Here is a 23,155-nt window from a genome sequence, read left to right on the forward strand (position 1 = left end):
GTCATGGCCCTGTCCGCTTTTGGCCCTGTCCCCCACAGATCCCATCCTCTTGGCACTGCCTGGTGGGCAGTGTCCAGGTGCCAGGTGAGCAGTGCCAGGGTGCCAGGGTGCCAGGCTGGAACTACCCAAGGGGCACTGCTTGCTGGGGACCATATGTGATCCTCACCGGTGAGGACCTCGACTAGTGGGCCGGTAAGGGCAAGGGAGCCTGGATGATATAATCCTGGACTCATTAATTACATTTAAATTATGTAATAAATGTTGAAATCGGCTTCACACTCTTTTTGGGCGTGAAGCCGATTTTGCTGGCAAAACAGAGCCGGTAAGATCGCAAAAGTTTAAAAACCAGGCACAAACCCAATGTTTTGCTTCTCGCCCGATCTTACCGACTTGCCTCATCCCCCGAAAGTGTCCTAAAAGTCTGAAAAGGGAGTGTTCCACACTGGTCTTTTGGTGAGTTTGGCACTGCAGTCTTCCCACACTGTTAGTTTTTCTGACAGCTGGGAACTTTGCACCAATGGGGGCTGGGGGGGGGGGGAGGCGGGGGGAGCCTAAGTACGCTGAGGAAGCCAGCTGCAGAGTGCTCGGACGTGATTCCACAGGGCACCCCGATCTCCAACTGAACCAGGAGACCACCTCCCTCGCTCCCCCCATCATTGGTGGCATTGTTACCGCGGTCACGCCGACCACATTGCATGACCCATCCCTTGCATAACCCCTCTTGCATATCCTGCTTGAAAAGGCCCCCATTGCATAGCCGCCCCCATGCATAGCACCCTGCATGACACTCCCACCTTGCATAGCCCCTCCGTGCATAGCCCTACTTTGCATAGTCCCCCCCATGCATAGCCCTACTTTGCATAGTGCCTTCCATGGATAGCTCTCCTTTGCATAGTCCCCCCTCTGTCAACCACTCCCCCTAGTTTGGGGGAAGATTCCGGGAGGCCAGAAGAAGCCTTTCTGGCACGAAGCTGTTCTCGCCAGCAAAGCAGGGCTGGGAGGATAGCAAACTGATTTGTGCCCAGCAGGAATCAGGTTTTTATCCTTGCCTGCTATCTTCCCGGCTCAGCGCACCAGTCAATCAGCATAGCGAGCCGAGAAGATCACCGGTGAGGGTAAAAATCTGATTCGCATCCTCCTGGTCTTGTATTGCCGGCGAGATCGGCTTTGTGCCCAGAAAGGGCATGAAGTGAATTAATGAGAGTTAAAAGCACTTAGCTTCTCCGGCATGGCATCATCCGGCCTCCTGGAGTGTTTTCCCTTGCTGGCATGACAACCTGTTGGCGAGAATCACCAGTGGTTTCCACCAGCAGAGATCGGATGTCATTGTCATGCCGGATAGAATCAGAAGCCGTTGAATCCCCTGGGTGGCCGGGGGCTGTTCCCACCCAGCACCCAACAGGTTTACTTGGTAGTACGAGTGTTCGGAGTGCTGCCCCTTCATCAGGTGATGAAGGAGCAGTGCTCTGAAAGCTCGTGCTACCAAATAAACCTGTTGGACTTTCACCCAGTGTTGTGAGACTACATACTATGCCTAACGCCGGCAACTCCACATCATACCTACCACCCTGGCAGTGTCTGGTTGGACCATAAGTGTGCTGATGCAATGCCAAAGGGGTGAGCCTGTGGCGTGGGGCCTGAGTTGGGAGGGGCGGCTATGCATGATGACAGGGTGGGGCTTATGTAAAGGGGAGCTCTGCAAGAGAGGGTGGTTGACGGGAGGGCTATGCAAGGGCGAAGCTCTGCATGGAGAAACTATGCAAGGGTGGGCTATGCAAAGGGGCTATTAAAGGGAGACGTTTTGCACGGGAGGGGCTATGCAAGGTGGGGTGCTTTGTGAGAAGGATCTATGTAAAGGAGAGTATGCAAAGGGGTGACATGTTGGGGGTTCACCAGAGGACTCATTGGGAAGGTCTTGATGCCCTGATGCTGGGGACCCAAGTTGATGTGGGGGGTAGCAATGCTGCCAATAAAAGGGGGAGGGGGGAGCGGTCCAGTGTCCTTGGGAGTGGTGTGGGAGTGGCACCAGCAGAGTTCAGGTGCCATTGCTATGCCGGGGAGGAGGTCTCCCTGTTCACTGGGAGATTGGGGCACCCTGCACAATGGCACCAGAGCACGCTGCAGTTGGCTTCCCTGGCGTACTTAGGATCTACACCCCCTACGTCTGGTTTCCCGTCTCTTGCAATCTTACCAGCACTGCTTTGCAAAATGGCTTCGCCCTGCTGACTTAAATGTTAATGGTGTCAATGTCATTAATGAGTCCCGGACACTCTCATCTGGGCTCACTTACCTACAAAACCTCCCTGGCCAATATTCTTCCCGCGAGAATCATACATGGTCCCCAACAACTGGGACCAGACATGATTCTCCCTCCCAGGCATGATGGCCTCACCAGGGATTGGAAGTTATTGAAGCCCCCAGGTGGTCGGGGGCAAGGCTGGGCAGTGCCCATGGGGCAGTGCCAGCCTGGCAGTTTTTGCTTGGCATGCTGGCACTGCCCATCTGGCACTGTCCACCATGCACCATAACTGTGCCCAGGATAGTATCAAGGGGGCAGAGCCAGAGTGGGGCAGTCAGAGGGAACTGAGCCAGAGCAGGGAGCTCCGCAGGAGTGGGAGGAAAGGAGGAAACTCTGCTGGGGTGGGAGGGAAGGGGGGAACTCTGCCGGGAGGGGCAATCCACAGTGGGGGAGAAGCGGGAAACTGCTGGGGGGGGGGTATTGTCGGGGGAAGGGGGAACTCTTACAGGGGGATGATCGTCAATCAGGGAGGGAGGGAACTCTGTGGGGGGGGGGGCGATCGGCGTTCGGAGAGGGTACTTGGAAGGGTGGCAATTGGTGGGAGTTGACAATATCTGGCGGGAATGGGGGCACCAGGAGAACTGGGAGTACTGGGAGATCGGGGCGCCTATACAATGGCACCCCTAGAATTCAGCAGCCAGCTTCACCAGTGAGCCGAGTCTCCATCTTGCCTCCTACTGGACAGAATCGCATCCTGGCACTTTTTTTGCACTAAGTGCCATAAAAATGCATTTTTAAACGCGCCCAAAAAACAAGTCTCGCTCGTTTGACAATTAGTTTTTTTTTGTAAAATTCCACCCTGACAATTCTTTTGGGAAGATTTTGTCCAATGCCTTTTTCAATTGTTCTGGCTGAGCACCCACGATGGGTTTCAGGTCATAACATCTCTCCCATTGTTAAGGTCAAGCACCTCTGTTCAATATGCAGTAGAGGTCTGGACTCGTCCTTGTTGGCTTTTGACCTGTGGTAACCTTGTCTGCATTCCATCAGGTCATTTTGCTTGCAGAAGCTGTGGTTTAATTTTAAGTGTCCATTTTTATGTTGGGCTTAGTTCCTTAGGCTGTTGGCCACATACCCGGGATCATCCTAGTAAACCTCCTCTGTAATGCCTTCAATGATATCTTTCCTTAAAGAAGGGGACAAAAGCAGTACACAATATTCTAAATGTGGCCCCCCTGGAACTTGTTACGTTTATACTCGAGCCCTCTCAAAATAAAAGTCAGCATTCCCTTTACCTTCCATATTAGCTTCTGCACCTGCATGCTAGCTTTCTGAGTTTCGTGAACAAAGACCCCTAAGGCCCTTTTTGCACTACGTTGTGCAATCTCTCTCCATTTAAATAATCCACCTTTTCATTCTTTCTTCCAAAATGAACAATCTCACATTTTCCCATATTGAATTCCATTTGTCAATTTTTCTGCCCACTCATTTAACCTGTCAGTATCTCCCTGTAAACTATTTGTATCCTCTTTACAACCTGCATTCCTTCCCACCTTCGTATCATCTGCAAATTTGGCCACATTGCACTCTGTTCCTTCCTTAAAATCATTTATATTGTGAAGAGCTGTGTTTCTAGCAATGATCCCTGTGGCACTCCACTGGTTACTCCCCTCCAACCTAAGAAAAAATCCATTATCGCTTACTATTCACCATTTCCTGTTAGCTAGCCAATCCTCTCTCCATGCCAAAATAATATCTCCAACATCAGGAGCACCTATCGTTAAATTACCCTTTGTGTGACTCCTTATCAAACTTCTTTTGAAAATCCAATTAAACAAGATCAACTGGTTCTCCTCTGGCTGATGCCTCTTCAAAGAACTCTAGTAAATTTCTCAGACATGATTTCCCCTACACAAAAGCACATGGACTCGGCTTGATCAGATTACAACTTTCCAAACGCTCTGCTATTTCCTCCTTAACAATTGATTCTAATATTTTTTTCCAATAACTGACTAACTAGCCTGCAGTTTCCGACATTTTGCCTCCTTTCCTTTTTGAGCAAGGATACTACTTTGGCAATTTGCCAATCCTTTGGCACAGTTCCAGATGTAACGATTTTTGAATAATGTCTACCAACGCATCCATGATCTCTGTAGTTGCCTCCTTTAAAATTGTAGTGCGCAAACATCAGGTCCAGGGATCTTGTCAGCCTTTAGCCCCCATTAGTTTGCCTATAACAAATTCTCTGGTGATGGTGACTATATGTAACTCCTCTCCATGTTCTTTTACTATTTCTGGGAAGCTTATAGTACAGACGGAAAATATCTATTTAACTCCTGACAGTTCCTTGTTCCCCATTACTTCCCAGTTTTATTCTCTAAGGGAGCAATACTTTCTTTTACTCCCTTTTAATATAGCTATTAAAAAATACCTTAGTGTGTTTGTATGTTTATTTTCTCGTTCCCGATTATAAATCCAGCTTTGCTGGCATTCCCAATCTATCCTATTCTTCTGGCCCACCATTAACGTTTGCCATCTTAATATGTTTGAGCTCAACTTCATACCCTCTTTAACTTCTTGGGTTATCCGTGGTAGGTTTTTCCTCCCCTTCGCCAGAAGGCTGAGAAAAGACTAAGATCAAGTCCAATATCAGGTGCAAAGCCTTTTCTTCTCAGCTTGGATCTTGTCTCTTTTGTGAGGACTATGAATGGGATTCAATTTGAACTTGGTTTTGGGAGCAAGCAAAGAATGGATTTAGGTGTGCCCAGTCTACTCTGAGCATTGGCTTTGTAACTTTTTAAGATAGAGTAAAATATTTTTGCTGGTTCTAAAAACATAACCAGCTTCTGACTTGCCAAAATCTTTGCAGCGTTCCTTTCAATCAGAAATAATATTTTTCACTTCTTTATTTAGCCATAGATGATTTTGATTTGATTTATCACATGTATTAACATTCTTTAAAGTATTGTTTCTAGTGCGCTATACAAAGCATACCATTCATCGAGAAGGAAAAAAGAGAGTGCAGAATGTAGTGTTACAGTCATAGCTCGGGTGTAGAGAAAGATCAACTTAATGCAAGGCAAGTCCATTCAAAAGTCTGACTGCAGCAGGGAAGGAGCTGTTCTTGAGTCTGTTGGTACGTGACCTCAGATTTTTGTATCTTTTTCTCAACAGAAGAAGGTGGAAGAGAGAATATCTGGGATGCGTGGGGTCCTTAATTATGCTGGTTGCTTTGCTGAGGCAGCGGGAAGTGTAGACAGAGTCAATGGATGGGAGACTGGTTGCAACCTTCTCCAAGTGGTGGTCACTGGGATAAATCTATGCTGGGTGCCAATAAATACTGTAAAATCTGCCGCTGCATCTCTACCGTCATACCATTTAACCTCGTTTCCTCGTTCATTTAAATAGCTCTGCTTTCAAACCCTTATAAAGCAACATTTTTAAATGACATAACACAAGTAGAAGTGTAAATGATCACATTTTATTTAAATTGTACAATTCCATTTGCAAATACAATTAGTTCAGCTGCCCACAATCGGTGATGGTAACTTTCTTGGAGGTTTTTCCATTTTGGCTGCCTAGGCTTTCCATCGTCCTCACAACATCCATCCCCTCTACCACAGAACCAAACACAACATGTTTCCCATCCAACCTGCAAAATTCAAGCAACAGACATTAGTGACCATTGAAGCCTGCAGTGAAAACACAGAGAGAGAGAATATTAAAATTGCACTTACCAACCAGTTTTCGCGGTACAGAGAAAGAACTGGGATCCATTTGTGTTTGGCCCAGCATTAGCCATAGACAGGGTACCTATAATAGCAAAATAACAAGAAATAAGCATTCCATAAAAGATGCTCAGTTTTCTTTCCTGTACAATTTTCACTTATATTGTCTTGAGTTAATTAAATGTTAAAATGCATTTCTGGGCTTGGAAGTGGCTGGGGAGGGTGGAAGGGTGTAGTAGGTTTATATGAGTATCTGAAGGCGGATAGATTCATAAGATGGATGTACTTCAACAGGAAATCGAGTATTATAGTCTAATGGTTGATCATACTGTTGTCAACAGTGAAGGAGGATAGCAGGATACAATTTGTGTGAAATGGAACAATTCAGCAAACATGAAAGATCCCAGGATATGAAAATATTGGTTTGCACTTCAGAATAAAGTTTCCCAATTTGCTATACATTGTACTTTCCCTTCAATTAAGAGCTGCCCCTGGTTTACTGTTACAATTGCTGTCTACACAATTTTCACAGCTGCACTCAGGCTGCTGCTAAGTTGGGCCAAAGTGAGTCCAGGAAAGATTGGTGGGCAGGGCACCTGATGAACTGTCCTTCCACTGGATCACGAAAAGTAGAAATAGGACACTCTGAGCAGGTCAACTGACTTGTTCATTTGTTTGAAGACCTGCGAGTTCAATCTCAGGAGCAGTTCAATTAAATCTCCCTCTGTAATTGAAGTTATTCTTATTCCTTACACATATTTTAAGTGCAGAGGCTGTATTTTCTGCCCAATCATTGAGGATGAAGGTGGGACAAAACACTGCGGCCATTCACACTATTGTCCCATCCCACTGCAGTGAACAGAGATTTGGCTGGGCGCCAAATTCTCCGACTTCGCCACGCTCCCGCTGCAGCGTGAATGGCCAGTAAGATAACATCTTTCCAATATCGCTGTGTTAGATGGTGAGAGCGAAGAGGCTTGTGAATAACTCAATTAAATAGAAGACTGTAAACAGCAAGGTTCAGAACTTCAAAGGACAGCTAGGTGTGAAGGCAAATAGTTTGATGTAGATATGAGCAGAAACAAGATGGCATACCAGTGGGAAACTGAAATGGAAATTTATATTAGGAAGACTGAATTTCATCCATAAATATTGGACTTTAAATAAGAGTTTTTTAAAAAATGGGCACACAAGCCCCTGGCTGAATTGCTTCAGGGTGTACTAGTCTGAAAACGCCCGATCTCGTAAGCTAAGCAACTCAAACTTGGTTAGTGCTTGGATGGGAGACCGCCTGGGAATACCAGGTGCAGGGCTTTTAGTGCGACGCAGTGGCAAGCACTGCTGCCTCACAGCGCCAGAGACCCAGGTTCAATTCCTGGTTTGGGTCACTGTTTGTGTAGAGTTTGCACATTCTCCCAGTGTCTGCGTGGGTTTCCTCTAGGTGCTCCGGTTTCCTCCCACAGTCCAAAGATGTGCGGGTTAGGTTGATTGGCCATGTCGGGGGGGGGGATTAGAAGGATAAATACATGGGATTACAGGGATAGGGCCTGAGTGGGATTGTTTTGGTGCAGGCTCAATGGGCCAAATGACCTCTTTCTGCACTGGGGATTCTATGATCTGAGGGTGATTCTCCAAGAGACAATGGAACCCCACCCTGTTGCTTGACAAGATACTTCTAAAAACACCCAGAAATTAATTACCATCGCCAATGGGGACAAAGGGGTATAATGGCCACCTCAAAGAGATTTGCTGTGCAACGCACAGTTGGATTTGCCGTACCAGCTAAAAAGCTGCCCCAGGCTCTCTGCCAGTGTGTGCATGTGTTCAGAGAGAACAATTGCTGCACGTTTGACACAGAAGTAAAAGCCATCAAGCTCACTCAGTACCACTGCAATTAACTATCTTACAGGTATATTGCAACTTCTTTCTCATTGTGGAAGTCAGCCAAGACTGCAGAACGGATAAGCTTCTTTGCTAAACTACAGGATACTGGAATCACAAAACCAAGTAATCGCCTGCTGACGTTCACTCTATTGGAACTCCAAATTGCAATGCTGAAATATCTACTCCTCACGAGTCAAGGTTGGTTCCATATGACTTTCTAAAATATTTACTTTGAATGCAATTCTCCATTCTAATGTGTTTGAATGTATATGCATGCATTTTACTATTTTTTTGCTTTTAGTAATTAATGAACACTATCTTTAACTCAGGAAAGTCTGATTGCATGGACTTCTTGAAAACCTAACTGGTCTGGAAAAAAATATTTGCGAAAAGGGATCCCTTTTAGATTAAATCTTGTGACCAGAGGAGGTGAAATAAAATCAGGCAGTGTTCAGCACATGACAAATTCCCTTCCTCTCTACCTTCCTGAACTAATATTCACATATCCCAGAAAAGCTCACCTCACAGAAAAGATAATTGGGATTTCGCCAAACTGTGACCCAAATTAGGCTGTTAGATGCGACCAAATAACAACAAAAACCTATAAGATTGTAGGATTCAGGAGCAGTAGGCCATTCAGCCCTTCAAGTCTGCTTGGCCATTAAACACCATCATGGCTGATCACTTTGTGGTCTCAACTTAGCTGTCTGCATCCCATAACCTTGAACTTCCTTGTCTATTAAACATCTGTCGAATTTAACCTTGAATTGAATGGGCCAGACTCCACTGCTTCCTGGGGAAGAGAATTCCACAGACTGATGACCCTCAGAGAAAACATTTCTCCTCACTTTTGCTTTGAAAGGGAGACCTCTTATTCCTGAATTACATAGTGTAGCATGGATAAAGGATTGCACAGCCAACAGTAAGCGTAGGGATAAATCAGTTTGGAAAGCTGTAACTAGTGGAGTGTCACAGGGATCAGTACTGGGGCCTCCACTATTTACAGTCTGTATCACTGGACATTGGTAACGGAACCAAATGTTGCTGATGACACCAAGATAGAAACTTAGAAACTAGAAGCAGGAGTAGGTCACTTAGCCCTTCGAACCTGCTCCGCTATTCATTTTGATCATGGTTGATCATCAAATTCAATATCCTGATCCCCCCATCCCCCCCATATCACTTTAGCCCCAAGAGCTATATCTAATTTCTTCTTGAAATCAGACAATGCTTTGGCCTCAACTATATTCTGTGGTAGTGATTTCCACAGAGTCACCACCCTCTGGGTGAAGAAATTTCTCCTCACCTCAGTTCTAAAAGATTTACCCTTTATCCTCAAACTGTGACCCCTAGTTCTGGACTCGCCCACCATTGGGAACAGTTTTTCTGAAACTATCCTGTCAGATTTTTTTATAAGTTCCTATGAGAACCCCCCTCACTCTCATAACTCCAGTGAATATAATCCTAACTGACTTAGTCTCTCCTCATATGACAGACTTGCCATCCCAGGAATCAGCCTGGTAAACCAAGGACATCCTTTCTCAGATAAGGACACCAAAACTGTACGCAATATGACAGGTGTAACCTCACCAACACCCTATACCTTTGTGAACACTGAAGCAAAGAACAAATTTAATTTCTCGGCCATTTCTTTATTCCCCGTTATGAATTCTCCCATTTCTGACTGTAAGGGGCCTACATTCTTTTTCTCTTTACATACCTATAGAAACTTTTACAGTCAGTTTTGTTCTCCGCTAGCTTGCTTTCTGGTCCTCCTTTGCTGAATTTTAAATTGTTCCCAATCCTCAGGCCTATTGCTTTTTCTTGCCAATTTGTATGCTTCTTCCTTGAATCTGATACTATATCTGATTACCCTCGTCAGCCATGGTTTCCCCTACCACTCTTGCTCCAGAACATGAATAAACAACTTCTGGAGTTCACTTATTTATTCTTTAAATGCCTGTCCACTGTCTTTTCTTTCAATAATGTTTCCCAGTCCATCATGGCTAATTCATGCCTCATACCATCATAGTTCCCGAGAGATTCAGGACCCTGGTCCCAGAATCAACTACCTTACTATCCACCTTGATAAAGAATTTTACCATATTATGGTCGCTCGTCCCCAAGGGTTCTCTCACAACTAGATTTCCAACTAATCCGTTCTTATTGCACAACACGCAGTCCAAGATGGCCTGTTCTCTTGTTGGTTCCTCAAAGCATTGCTCCAGAAAACCATCCCATATACACTCCAAGATAGATAGGAAAGTAATTTGTCAAGAGAAGGTAAAGGGCCTGCAAAGGAATATAGACAAGTTAAGTGACTGGGTAAAAAAAACTTGGCAGGTGGAGTATAACATGGGAAACTGTGAACTTGTCCACTTTGTCAAGAAGAATACAAAAGCAGCATACTACATAAAGAGAGAGATTGCAGAACTCTGTGGTACAGAGGGATTTGGGTGTCCTGGTACATGAATCACAAAAAGTTAGTATGCAGGTATAGCAAGTGATTAGGAAGACTAACATGTTTCTTGAAGGAGAATCAAAGCATAGCAAGTTTTACTATGGCTGTTCAGGACCTTGGTGAGACCACACCTGGAATAGTGCGCCATGTACAGTTTTGCTTCCTATCTTACATCTACAGATTCCTACTTATCCACCTAGCTTGCTACTTCCTCCAAAAGCCATAATAAATTAAACATACTTTCCCTTTAACAAAACCACGTTGACACTGCCTAATCAAATTATTGATTAGTATCCTGCTATAACCACTGTAATAACGGATTCTAGCAATTTCCCGATGGCAGGCCGAGGCTAACTGGCCAATTTTGTGAATAAAATGTGTTACATTAGTCAGTTTCCAATCCATTGGGATCCTTGCAGATCCTAATGAATTTATTATTATCAGTCTGTAGTCACCTTTAAAATTCTGGGATGCAGGCCACCAGATTGTGTGTGCCTTTAGGTCCAACAGCTTTTCCAGCACCCTTTTCTTGGGCGTGGCGATTGTATTAAGATCCTCCCTCCTGTTCACCTCTTGATATCAACCATTTCTGAAGGCCAGGATTTTACAGCCCTGCCACAGCTTGTCTCTCTTTCCACTAGCCCACCCGCTCCCCCCAATCTTTGATACAAACACATTTGATAGTGTTCCACAAAATAATTTAATTCATGATTACAGTACTGCTCCTGTTGGACGAGGAGGACCTACGGCACATAACCATATATGATAGCTACAAACTGCACCCTGCCCCTACTCCAAATACTCTTCAATAAGCCAAGCCACACAGTCAGTCATGCAGAGCAGTCTTCCCACACTGAGTATCACAGCCATTTGAAGCCAACCTTCCTGCCCTTGTATCCTCCGCTTGATCCATCCGACCACCACACTCCCCAACAAACGACTCCCTCAAAACACTCTTTTCCCCACCCCAACAATGAAAACACCTGACTTACCAGCTCCTGTGTGCTTCAGCTGAAAATTCTCATCCTTAAACTTTTCACCATAGATGGACTTCCCGCCAGTGCCATTATGCTTTGTGAAGTCACCACCCTGAACAAATGAAAGTTGAACAGGTTTTAATTACTTATTCAAACAGGTGAAGAGAGATTCCCAACTAGATACAAAATAACATTGCTCCTCTACCTGGCACATGAAGTCAGGAATGATTCTGTGGAATGAGGAGCCCTTGTAACCAAATCCCTTCTCATTAGTACACAATGCACGGAAATTTTCTGCAAGAGAGTAATTCAGAGTAAGAGAACACCTTTAAACAACGGAGAATTTCCTTAGCTCAGCACAGTTAGTTTCTGGGACTTACCTGCAGTTTTTGGGACGACATCAGCATTGAGCTGAAAGAGAAAAGCAGTGCACAACTTCAGTATATCCGTCATGGACAATAATAAAAATACCACAGCTTTACAGATGCAATCATTTTTCAAACATTATCTCAATGATAATTACACAAGAACAAGCTTCATACAGAGCAATAGTATAAATAGAAGATAAAAGACTGTTGATTGTGGGATTACTTTACTGGATCACTGATCAATAAAGCATCTAACCCAATAGGGATTTTTCAATTTTCCATTGTAGAGAAATCCCAAAACTCTCAGGCTTCCATGCAAATACTCAGTCTGTGGTGCTTTACACAGTTTGTTACATATTTAAGTGGTTGCATGATCACTATCAGCCAGTCGCATGATTTGATAGCAATGTCATTGGGGTGATTCACAAGCTCCTGCCATGGTTTCATTTTCTAATCTGTTCAGGAAACAGCTCCAACAATGCAATTGTTATTTTGAATCTACTTGTGTAAACCACGTCTTTTTTCTTTAAAACCCACGACCCTTACATAGTCAGGACACTACACAGTTCCTCAGGGTTGCTATGGCCACATACAACACATTTGTATACATGTTGTAGCCTAGAGCTATAGACAGTGATGATAGAGTCTGCAATATTCTCCCTGTCACGTCTCACCAGCTCCTCCCACTTGCCACAGACATGTGTTGGAAGGATTTACAGGATAAGGTAACATTATGAACACACCTTCCTTGGCCATCAAGTCCTGGGGTGGATCAAATCAACACCTTCTGACTCAAAGGCAGGGACACTACTCACTGCACCACAAGGCATCAACTGACAGTATAGGAACCCCATATTTCATAAATAGTGCACCACTATCCAATGTAACCCAATAATATCATTAGTCTTCAATTCCCAGGTGATTATTCAGCCAACTGTGCCAGGCACAGCAACAGACAAGCAGGTTTCGCCACATCCATTCACGTCCAAACTGCATCCCCCAGTGTGTCATCTAGAGTAGGAATGATCTGAGACAAACACGCATTGAGGTATTACAGAGTTTGTAAAGTAAGTTAATCTTTTTTAAAATGGACACTAATCAATAAAGATGGCCGCTGAAAGCCACCAGTTTTCTCTGCAATGTGTTTGAGATTCCAGAAAGCTCGAAGCGGATTTCAGGCAGAAAAGACTGTTGGGAGTAAAAAGAGCAGCAGCATCAATGCTGTTTGTCCACTTTCACAGACTGCCGCCGGTGTTTCAGGCCCACTTCCCCCCCAGTTAATCTCGGGGCCCCAGTTGGAGAAATTAAGACATCTGGGAAGCAACTTGCAAAGTTGCCCTTAAGAAAATATACATGATCGTTAGCTCTTTCCCCGCCTCCCTGTTCTAAAAAAGTTGATTTTAATCATCTTGAAATGAATTTTAAAAGACAATGGGCCGGGAAGGCTGACTCAGCTTCTCTCTCTCCACATGGCGTTGTCTGACCCGCTGAGTATTTCCAGTTTTAATTTTTGCAACATGTTCCCATCGCTGCTAGGATTTCACTAAAGGTTTCCCCCATCCACTCACTACCAACCGGATCAGATCTCTATCCCTCGCCGGAGAGTATTTCAGATTAATTATATTAAAGTTCTCCACTCCCTTTGGCAGCACGTTTTGTGCGAGACAGGAATGAGCATTGAAACTGTGTCCAAGGAACCCGACTCACCACCATCACGATCCGACCCAGCGGCTCGCTGCCCGCAGAAATATCCATGAAAACGCGGGGATTCTGAGCAGCCATCCTGATTCCGTTATAACAGAGCGATTGTCTGTCTGCTCAGGGCGTGGGTCTCTCTGTAGCAATGCAGAAAGTATCCGTTAGCGCACAGGCAGAAACCAATCGGCTCCAAGCTACTCCCCCGCCTTTGGTTAAGACAATGTCGGAGCTTCCTGTAACAATATCCTGGATTGGTTCATTTAACTAGTGTCCTTTTATTTGCTCGTACTAATAGAATGGCCTATTTCATTTTAGAAATACAATTACTGAAGCGATTTTTAAAAAATGTGCCAACTACATAAAGGTGACTTCACAAACCAGTGTGTATAGAGAAAGGAAATTTGCTTGCCTTGCTATCTAAACAAGGAAATACAGTGGAAGGGAATTTAATTATTAGGACCATTGTTGATCATAAAGGATCTGTTCAGAACTGTAAATCATTGCCTAAACACTACGAGTAATGGAGCCTTCTAATTCCTGTGGCATTTATAAAATATTTCATAGAATGTCAGCATCCCTGGCAAGGCCAGGATTTTTATCGTCCATCAGTCATTGCCCTTGAGAAGACGATGGTTAGCCATCTTCTCGTACTGCTGCAGTTTCTGCTGTGTAGGTACTACAACAACAAGAACAAAGAACAATACAGCACAGGAACAGGCCCTTCGGCCCTCCAAGCCCGCGCCGCTCCCCGGTCCAGGATTGAATCCTGAATCCCCGCCCAATTTTCCAGCCTATCTACATACTAATATCCTATCCCCGAGCTGTCCCTCACAGCTATGGTGCTTTGTTCATCACAACCTATTAACTCACCCCTACCCCCCCATTCCAGACCATGTGATCTCCAGGGAGAGGCGAAAACCCAGAGTGAAAACCCCAGGGCCAATATGGGGAAAAAAAAATCTGGGAAATTCCTCTCCGACCCCCTGAGGCGATCGAAACAAGTCCAGGAGATCACACTGGCCCTGATCGGAAAATGCTTCCCAACCCTATTCATTTCCACTTCCACGAACACCATATGAATTCCCTGCCCCCGAGACAGGTTCCCAACTATCCGCAGTCTCGCTCTGTACTGGCACCAGCAAGATGATCATAGAATGAAGCCTTGAAACGAGAAACAAAGAACAATTAGCCCGCCCCTCTCCCTGGTCCAAACTAGACCACTCTTGTATCCCTCCATTCCCACTCCGTTCATATAGCTGTCTAGATAAGTCTTAAGCGTTCCCAGTGTGTCCGCCTCCACCACCTTGCCCGGCAACCCATTCCAGGCCCCCACGACCCTCTGTGTAAAATATGTCCTTCTGATATCTGTGTTAAACCTCCCCCCCTTCACCTTGAACCTATGACCCCTCGTGAACGTCACCACCGACCCGGGGAAAAGCTTCCCACCGTTCACCCTATCTATGCCTTTCATAATTTTATACACCTCTATTAAGTCTCCCCTCATCCTCCGTCTTTCCAAGGAGAACAACCCCAGTTTCCCCAATCTCTCCTCATAACCAAGCCCCTCCATACCAGGCAACATCCTGGTAAACCTCCTCTGTACTCTCTCCAAAGCCTCCACGTCCTTCTGGTAGTGTGGCGACCAGAACTGGACGCAGTATTCCAAATGCGGCCGAACCAACGTTCTATACATCTGCAACATCAGACCCCAACTTTTATACTCTATGCCCCGTCCTATAAAGGCAAGCATGCCATATGCCTTCTTCACCACCTTCTCCACCTGTGACGTCACCTTCAAAGATCTGTGGACTTGCACACCCAGGTCCCTCTGCGTCTCTACACCCTTTATGGTTCTTCCATTTATCGTGTAGCTCCTCCCTACATTATTCCCACCAAAATGCATCACTTCGCATTTATCAGGATTGAACTCCATCTGCCATTTCTTTGCCCAAATTTCCAGCCTATCTATATCCTTCTGTAGCCTCTGACAATGTTCCTCACTATCTGCAAGTCCTGCCAGTTTTGTGTCGTCCGCAAACTTACTGATCACCCCAGTTACTCCTTCTTCCAGATCATTTATATAAATCACAAAAAGCAGAGGTCCCAATACAGAGCCCTGCGGTACACCACTTGTCACAGGCCTCCAGCCGGAAAAAGACCCTTCCACTACCACCCTCTGTCTTCTATGGCCAAGCCAGTTCTCCACCCATCTAGCCACCTCCCCCTTTATCCCATGAGATCCAACCTTTTTCACTAGCCTACCATGAGGGACTTTGTCAAACGCTTTACTAAAGTCCATATAGACAACATCCTCAACATACTGTTGAGAACCGTGCTGATGTTAACCTGTGAAAGTGTCTCAAAATCCCAAAGGATAACTTGAAACATTGGCTCTTAGTAGTGTATATTTGTTTGGAATGTGAGGAACAATGTATGACAGAGTGAGGAACCAGTCCAGCCATTGTATAAACAATCAATAAAGAGTATTTATTAAAGTAAAGGAAATTAAAAACACATAGCAAGAAAGACTAATATAAACTATGACACTTCGGTATATTAGTAATGAAACATTTTATCTGAAATTATCTCTTCCCAAAATATACCCACGTTCATAGAATCATGGAATCACAGAACCATACAGTGCAGAAGAGACCCTTTGGCTCTTTGCATCTGCACCAATACACATGAAACACCTAACATCTCACCTACTAGCGCTTGGCCCATAGCCTTGAATGTTACGATATGGCAACTGCTCATCCAAGTTACTTTGTAAAGAGCGTTCCCTGAACTCACTGAGACACCCCTTTTCCTCAAACAATATCTAATTTAGTAACTCTAAGAGTCAAATCCAACTAAAAGCTCACAACACAGCTTAGATGACCAAGTCTGGGAAGTGTCTTTTCCTGGTTCAGCGAAGGCAAAAAACTGCATCTTTTAGGTGAGAACATCTGTAATATGCTGTGACTCTCAATGTTAGATGGAACAGCCCTCTCTGACTGTTGGATGGAAAAGTAGCCTGCTTCCCCAATGTGGATGCCAGCAATTATGTTGTTCCATTTCTTTGACATTCTACCCTAGCCAAAAGATGGCTGAGAATGTAAATTCTGAGAATATAAATTCATAGAACATAGAACATAGAACAGTACAGCACAGAACAGGCCCTTCGGCCCACGATGTTGTGCCGAGCTTTATCTGAAACCAAGATCAAGCTATCCCACTCCCTATCATCCTGGTGTGCTCCATGTGCCTATCCAATAACCGCTTAAATGTTTCTAAAGTGTCTGACTCCACTATCACTGCAGGCAGTCCATTCCACACCCCAACCACTCTCTGCGTAAAGAACCTACCTCTGATATCCGTCCTGTATCTCCCACCACGAACCCTATAGTTATGCCCCCTTGTAATAGCTCCATCCACCCGAGGAAATAGTCTTTGAACGTTCACTCTATCTATCCCCTTCATCATTTTATACACCTCTATTAAGTCTCCCCTCAGCCTCCTCCGCTCCAGAGAGAATAGCCCTAGCTCCCTCAACCTTTCCTCATATGACCTACCCTCCAAACCAGGCAGCATCCTGGTAAATCTCCTCTGCACTCCTTCCAGTGCTTCCACATCCTTCCTATAGTGAGGTGACCAGAACTGCACACAATATTCCAAATGTGGTCTCACCAAGGTCCTGTACAGTTGCAGCATAACCCCACGGCTCTTAAACTCCAACCCCCTGTTAATAAAAGCTAACACACTACAGGCCTTCTTCACAGCTCTATCCACTTGAGTGGCAACCTTTAGAGATCTGTGGATATGGACCCCAAGATCTCTCTGTTCCTCCACAGTCTTCAGAACCCTACCTTTGACCCTGTAATCCACATTTAAATTTGTCCTACCAAAATGAATCACCTCACATTTATCAGGGTTAAACTCCATTTGCCATTTTTCAGCCCAGCTTTGCATCCTATCTATGTCTCTTTGCAGCCTACAACAGCCCTCCACCTCATCCACTACTCCACCAATCTTGGTGTCATCAGCAAATTTACTGATCCACCCTTCAGCCCCCTCCTCTAAGTCATTAATAAAAATCACAAAGAGCAGAGGACCAAGCACTGATCCCTGCGGCACACCGCTAGCAACCTGCCTCCAATCCGAAAATTTTCCATCGACCACCACCCTCTGTCTTCGGTCAGACAGCCAGTTGCCTATCCAATCGGCCAACTTTCCCTCTATCCCACACCTCCTCACTTTCATCATAAGCCGACCATGGGGGACCTTATCAAACGTCTTACTAAAATCCATGTATATGACATCAACTGCCCTACCTTCATCAACACACTTAGTTACCTCCTCAAAAAATTCTATCAAATTTGTGAGGCACGACTTGCCCTTCACGAATCCGTGCTGACTATCTCGGATTAATCCGCATCTTTCTAAATGGTCGTAAATCCCATCCCTAAGGACCCTTTCCATCAATTTACCAACCACCGAAGTAAGACTAACCGGTCTATAATTACCAGGGTCATTTCTATTCCCTTTCTTAAACAGAGGAACAACATTCGCCATTCTCCAGTCCTCTGGCACCATCCCCGTGGACAGCGAGGACCCAAAGATCAACGGCAAAGGCTCTGCAATCTCATCCCTTGCCTCCCAAAGAATCCTAGGATACATTTCATCAGGCCCAGGGGACTTATCGACCTTCAGTTTATTCAAAACTGCCAAGACATCCTCCCTCCGAACATCTATTTCCTCCAGCCTATTAGCCTGTAACACCTTCTCTTCCTCAAAAACATGGCCCCTCTCCTTGGTGAACACTGAAGAAAAGTATTCATTCATCACCTCGCCTATCTCTACTGACTCCATACACAAGTTCCCACTACTGTCCTTGACCGGCCCTAACCTCACCCTGGTCATTCTTTTATTCCTCACATAAGAGTAAAAAGCCTTGGGGTTTTCCTTGATCCGACCCGCCAAGGACTTCTCATGTCCCCTCCTAACTCTCCTAAGCCCCTTTTTCAGCTCATTCCTTGCTAACTTGTAACCCTCAATCGAGCCATCTGAACCTTGTTTCCTCATCCCTACATAAGCTTCCCTCTTCCTTTTCACAAGACATTCCACCTCTTTTGTGAACCATGGTTCCCTCACTCGGCCATTTCCTCCCTGCCTGACAGGAACATACCTATCAAGGACATCCAGTATTTGTTCCTTGAAAAAGTTCCACTTTTCATTAGTTCCTTTCTCTGACAGTTTCTGTTCCCAACTTATGCCCCCTAATTCTTGCCTAATCGCATCATAATTACCCCTCCCCCAATTGTAAACCTTGCCCTGCCGTACTGCCCTATCCCTCTCCATTGCAATAACAAAAAACACCGAATTGTGGTCACTATCTCCAAATTGCTCTCCCACAACCAAATCTAACACTTGGCCCGGTTCATTTCCCAGTACCAAATCCAATGTGGCCTCACCTCTAGTCGGCCCATCCACATATTGTGTCAGGAAACCCTCCCGCACACACTGCACAAAAACTGCCCCATCCAAACTATTTGACCTACAAAGGTTCCAATCAATATTTGGAAAGTTAAAGTCCCCCATGACAACTACCCTGTGACCCCCACACATATCCATAATCTGCTTAGCAATTTCTTCCTCCACATCTCTATTACTATTTGGGGGCCTATAGTAAACTCCTAGCAACGTGACCGCTCCTTTCCTATTTCTAACTTCAGCCCATATTACCTCAGTGTGCAGATCCCCCACGAAGTGCCTTTCCGCAGCCGTTAAACTATCCTTGATTAACAATGCCACTCCTCCACCTCTTTTACCAGCTTCCCTACACTTACTGAAACATCTATACCCCGGAACGTCCAACAACCATTCCTGTCCTTGTTCTACCCACGTCTCCGTAATGGCCACAACATCGTAGTCCCAAGTACCAATCCACGCCCCAAGTTCATCTACCTTGTTCCGGATGCTCCTTGCATTGAAGTAGACACACTTCAACCCACCTTCCTGTCTACCAGTACCCACCCTTGACCCTGATACCTTCCCCAATACCTCACCACCCTCACTGACTTCTGGACTACAACTCCCTTTCCCACTCCCCTGACAAATTAGTTTAAACCCCCCTGAAGAGCCGTAACAAATTTCCCTCCGAGGATATTGGTGCCCCTCTGGTTCAGGTGCACCCCGTCCTGTTTGTACAGGTCCCACCTTCCCCAGAACGTGTTCCAATTATCCACGTATCTGAAACCCTCCCTCCTACACCATCCCTGCAACCACATATTTAACTGCACTCTCTCCCTGTTCCTCAACTCGCTATCACGTGGTACCGGCAACGTACCAGAGATGACCACATGTTTCGTCTTGGCTCTCAGCTTCCAGCCCAGCTCCAGAAATTCCTGCTTTAAATCCCCGTCCCTTCTCTTACCTATGTGCACCACGACTTGTGACTGTTTCCCCTCCCCCTTCAGAATCTGGAAAACACGGTCTGAGACATCACGGACCTTGGCATCCGGTAGGCAACATACCATCCGTGAGTCTCTTTTGCTGCCACAGAACCTCCTATCTATCCCTCTAACTAACGAGTCCCCAATAACTATCGCCCTCCCGCTCTCCCCCTTTCCCTCCCGAGCCACAGAGACGGACACAGTGCTGGAGATCCTCTCACTGCGGCTCCCCACTGGTATGTCATCCCCCTCAACCATATCCAAAGCGGAATACTTGTTGCTAAGGGGAACGACCACCGGGGATCCCTGCACGGACTGCTTCCTCCCAGCCCCTCTCACCGTCACCCATCTGTTTTCAATCCTCGGAGTAACTGTATTCCTAAAGCTTGTGTCTATGGCCATCTCTGCGTCCCTGATGATCCTAAGTTCCTCCAACTCCAGCTCCAGTTCCCTAACACGGTTTTGGAGGAGCTGCAGATGGGTGCACTTCCCACAGGTGTAATCAGTAGGGACACTGTCGTCGTCCCTCACCTCAAACATAGTGCAAGAGGAACATTGCACTGCCTGCACACCCATCCCCTCGAGATACCTTGCCAGTACCAGGTAGAAAGTGCAAAAATGAATTCAACTCACCCCTGCTCGCCCTTTCTGCCTAAGACCTGTGAGCCAAAGTCTTATAGCTCACACTCTGCTTCCCACACACTACACTGCCCGCTCCCGACGCTGCCCGCTGTATACTGCAGCCTACCTTTTATACTTCACGTGCTTAAAAAACCCTTCCCAGACTCCTTTGCTGCCCACTTCTAGTTTTCACTTTAAACTTGAAAAACTGCTGTTAAAGTAAAGGCCAAAAAAATACACACACTAGCTGACTAATTAAATAAATAAACAATTCAATTAATCTCTTACCAGCACTGCTGCTTTTCAATCACCCCTCTCAGCTTGCTCCAGTGGATCAATGAGGGGGAACCTCCCAGGTAACTGTTCAGTCATTGAATTGTTCCCATGTGGTTGGTAACAAATCCTGAGAGACAATGGAATATCCCACCCTTTCTCCAGTTTGTGGATTTTTGCCTTCCAAGAATACACAGGAAACTGGGATAAAATGTCAACTGCAAACTTCGTCAGTATGGACTAGTGCTGGGTGTGTCGGAGTGTAACACAGAAGTAAGGAAAGACAGCAGCTGTCACTCCTGCTCTGGAATAAAAGTCTTGCTCTCTGATTGCTGAAAAAAGCCAAGTCGTAAAGCAACAATTGAAATAGAAGCAGGGCAATTCTTCTCAGTTGAACTGAGTAACCCTGGAATTTCAAAACCAACTATTCAACTGCTGAATTCAGCACTACTGCATTCACCAATCTGTGCAACATTTCACCATCTACTGTTCATGGATAAGTCAAAGACCGATTCATAAATTGTTTTAAACTTACTTTTGGATTCAATTCTCATTTCTAATCTGTGTGATTGTATTTGCATGCATCACATGTAGTAGGTAATAAATACACTCTTTAACTCAAGAAAGCCTGGTTAAATTGGCTTCTTTTATAATACAAAATTGGGACTGGGAATATATATCTGCAAGGAAAGAGATCCTTTTCAAAGTAATCTTCTTGCGATCAACCGACAGCGTTGAATGAAGAAACAAAGACAGTTCAACCCTCCTCACCCAGTGCACAACAATTTGGGGGGGTATCCCATCCAAAATCTAATAAATGGAGAACTCATGGTGAGGCAGTTCCAACAGAGGGGATGGAAATAAACAAATTTGGGGACTTCACCTGAGAACTGGTCATAGCAATAGCTCCCAAGACAGAATGGAAATCAACCTGCACCAAGATCTGTGTGGCTCAGTCCTCCCATTTTCTGTAATTTCCTCTCGATCTACAAGCCCCTGAAAATTCTTTGAACTGTGAGCCTCTTACACATCACCACTCGCTTCATCCTTGGTGGCAGTGCCTTTACGCACTGTGTGACTAAGCTCTGGAATACTCTGTCTAAACCTCCTGGTTCTCAATCTCAGTTCCTTAATTCTGCTTCTTTAAATCCTACTTCTTTGAATTTGCATGTTGTAACCTGTTTTGCTATCTGCCTCATTGGTTTGATATTCAGTGTTGCCTGAACAAATTCTTCTGAAGTGCCTTTGGGACATTTTCCCTATGTTTGCCTGGCTGGTTTCCCATATTATACCCTCAGTAAATGTGAGCTCACCTCAAACTCTGCTGCTTGTGTCTTAATTCACAGCAAGTCCTGTTCATTAATGTGCCCTGTGTTTGCTGACTTACATTGCCTCCCAGTCAAGCAACAACTCGATTTAAAAATTCTAATTTTTGTTTTCAGACGCCTCCATGGCCTCATGCCAGACTGGAAGGGTTGCTTTCTGCTGTGGATATGTCCATCCCTTGTTAAGCTGTTGCATTTTAATTAATGTCCCAACCTGAAATGTTGTACCCTTAGGTGGAACTCTTCACCCTGAATTAAAGAGTGAAAACAAAAGATTCCAAAGCAGTAACTAATTAACTTCTGTTATGTATCAAAGGTGGTTGCATCTCTGTTGTGCATAATATCTTGTGATAGTGATGTAAGCAGAGATATATTGCAGCGGGATCTTGATCAATTGGGCCAGTGGGCTGACGAATGGCAGATGGAGTTTAATTTAGACAAATGCGAGGTAATGCATTTTGGTAGATTGAACCAGGGCAGGACTTACTCAGTTAATGGTAGGGCGTTGGGGAGAGTTACAGAATGAAGAGATCTTAGGGGTACATGTTCATAGCTCCTTTAAAGTGGAGTCACAGGTGGACAGAGTGGTGAAGAAGGCATTCGGCATGCTTGGTTTCATCGGTCAGAACATTCAATACAGGAGTTGGGACGTCTTGTTGAAGTTGTACAAGACATTGGTAAGGCCACACTTGGAATACTGTGTGCAATTCTGGTCACCCTATTACAGAAAGGATATTATTAAACTAGAAAGAGTGCAGAAAAGATTTACGAGGATGCTACTGGGACTTGATGGATTGAGTTATAAGGAGAGGTTGAATAGACTGGGATTTTTTTCTCTGGAGCGTAGGAGGCTGAGGGGTGACCTTATAGAACAAAGAACAAAGAACAGTACAGCACAGGAAACAGGCCCTTCGGCCCTCCAAGCCTGTGCCGCTCCTTGGTCCAACTAGACCAATCGTTTGCATCCCTCCATTCCCAGGCTGCTCATGTGACTATCCAGGTAAGTCTTAAACGATGTCAGCGTGCCTGCCTCCACCACCCTACTTGGCAGCGCATTCCAGGCCCCCACCACCCTCTGTGTAAAAAACGTCCCACTGATGTCTGAGTTATACTTCGCCCCTCTCAGCTTGAGCCCGTGACCCCTCGT

The 23,155-nt window shown here is 45.3% G+C and overlaps 1 protein-coding gene and 1 long non-coding RNA gene across 3 annotated transcripts in view; one reads left to right on the top strand and one right to left on the bottom strand.

Annotated features, from left to right (window-relative positions):
* The window catches only part of LOC144480244 (uncharacterized), a 67,289-nt gene extending 59,243 nt beyond the window's left edge, over nucleotides 1-8,046 (top strand). The window contains exon 3 of the long non-coding RNA XR_013495632.1: nucleotides 7,877-8,046. This is a non-coding gene — a long non-coding RNA (uncharacterized LOC144480244). The remainder of the gene's footprint in view (nucleotides 1-7,876) is intronic.
* On the bottom strand, nucleotides 5,701-13,592 carry LOC144480241 (peptidyl-prolyl cis-trans isomerase-like). 2 transcript variants are annotated; one of them, XM_078199507.1, is made up of 6 exons: nucleotides 13,365-13,592; nucleotides 11,670-11,700; nucleotides 11,495-11,583; nucleotides 11,305-11,401; nucleotides 5,977-6,052; nucleotides 5,701-5,891 (listed from the first exon to the last, which is right to left on the bottom strand). In XM_078199507.1, exons 1-6 carry the CDS (start codon nucleotides 13,437-13,439, stop codon nucleotides 5,756-5,758), a joined length of 504 nt encoding a protein of 167 aa, XP_078055633.1. In that variant the 5' UTR covers nucleotides 13,440-13,592; the 3' UTR covers nucleotides 5,701-5,755. The 2 variants fall into 2 exon arrangements, with proteins under 2 accessions (XP_078055633.1, XP_078055634.1); XM_078199508.1 differs by lacking the exons at nucleotides 5,701-5,891; nucleotides 5,977-6,052 and adding an exon at nucleotides 9,959-10,143 and having other exon boundaries at nucleotides 13,365-13,578.
* Nucleotides 13,593-23,155: the final 9,563 nt, after the last annotated feature.

The sequence above is a fragment of the Mustelus asterias genome, chromosome 28, assembly GCF_964213995.1.
Source record: "Mustelus asterias chromosome 28, sMusAst1.hap1.1, whole genome shotgun sequence".
NCBI lineage: Eukaryota > Metazoa > Chordata > Chondrichthyes > Carcharhiniformes > Triakidae > Mustelus > Mustelus asterias.

Coding starts and splice junctions, on each gene's coding strand:
- LOC144480241 (XM_078199507.1), bottom strand. CDS start 13,439: ATGGCTGCTCAGAATCCCCGCGTTTTCATGGATATTTCTGCGGGCAGC. Junction 11,402..11,494: donor TTCCTGACTTCATGTGCCAG/GTAGAGGAGCAA, acceptor TCATTTGTTCAG/GGTGGTGACTTCACAAAGCA. Junction 5,892..5,976: donor TGTACCGCGAAAACTGGTTG/GTAAGTGCAATT, acceptor TGAATTTTGCAG/GTTGGATGGGAAACATGTTG.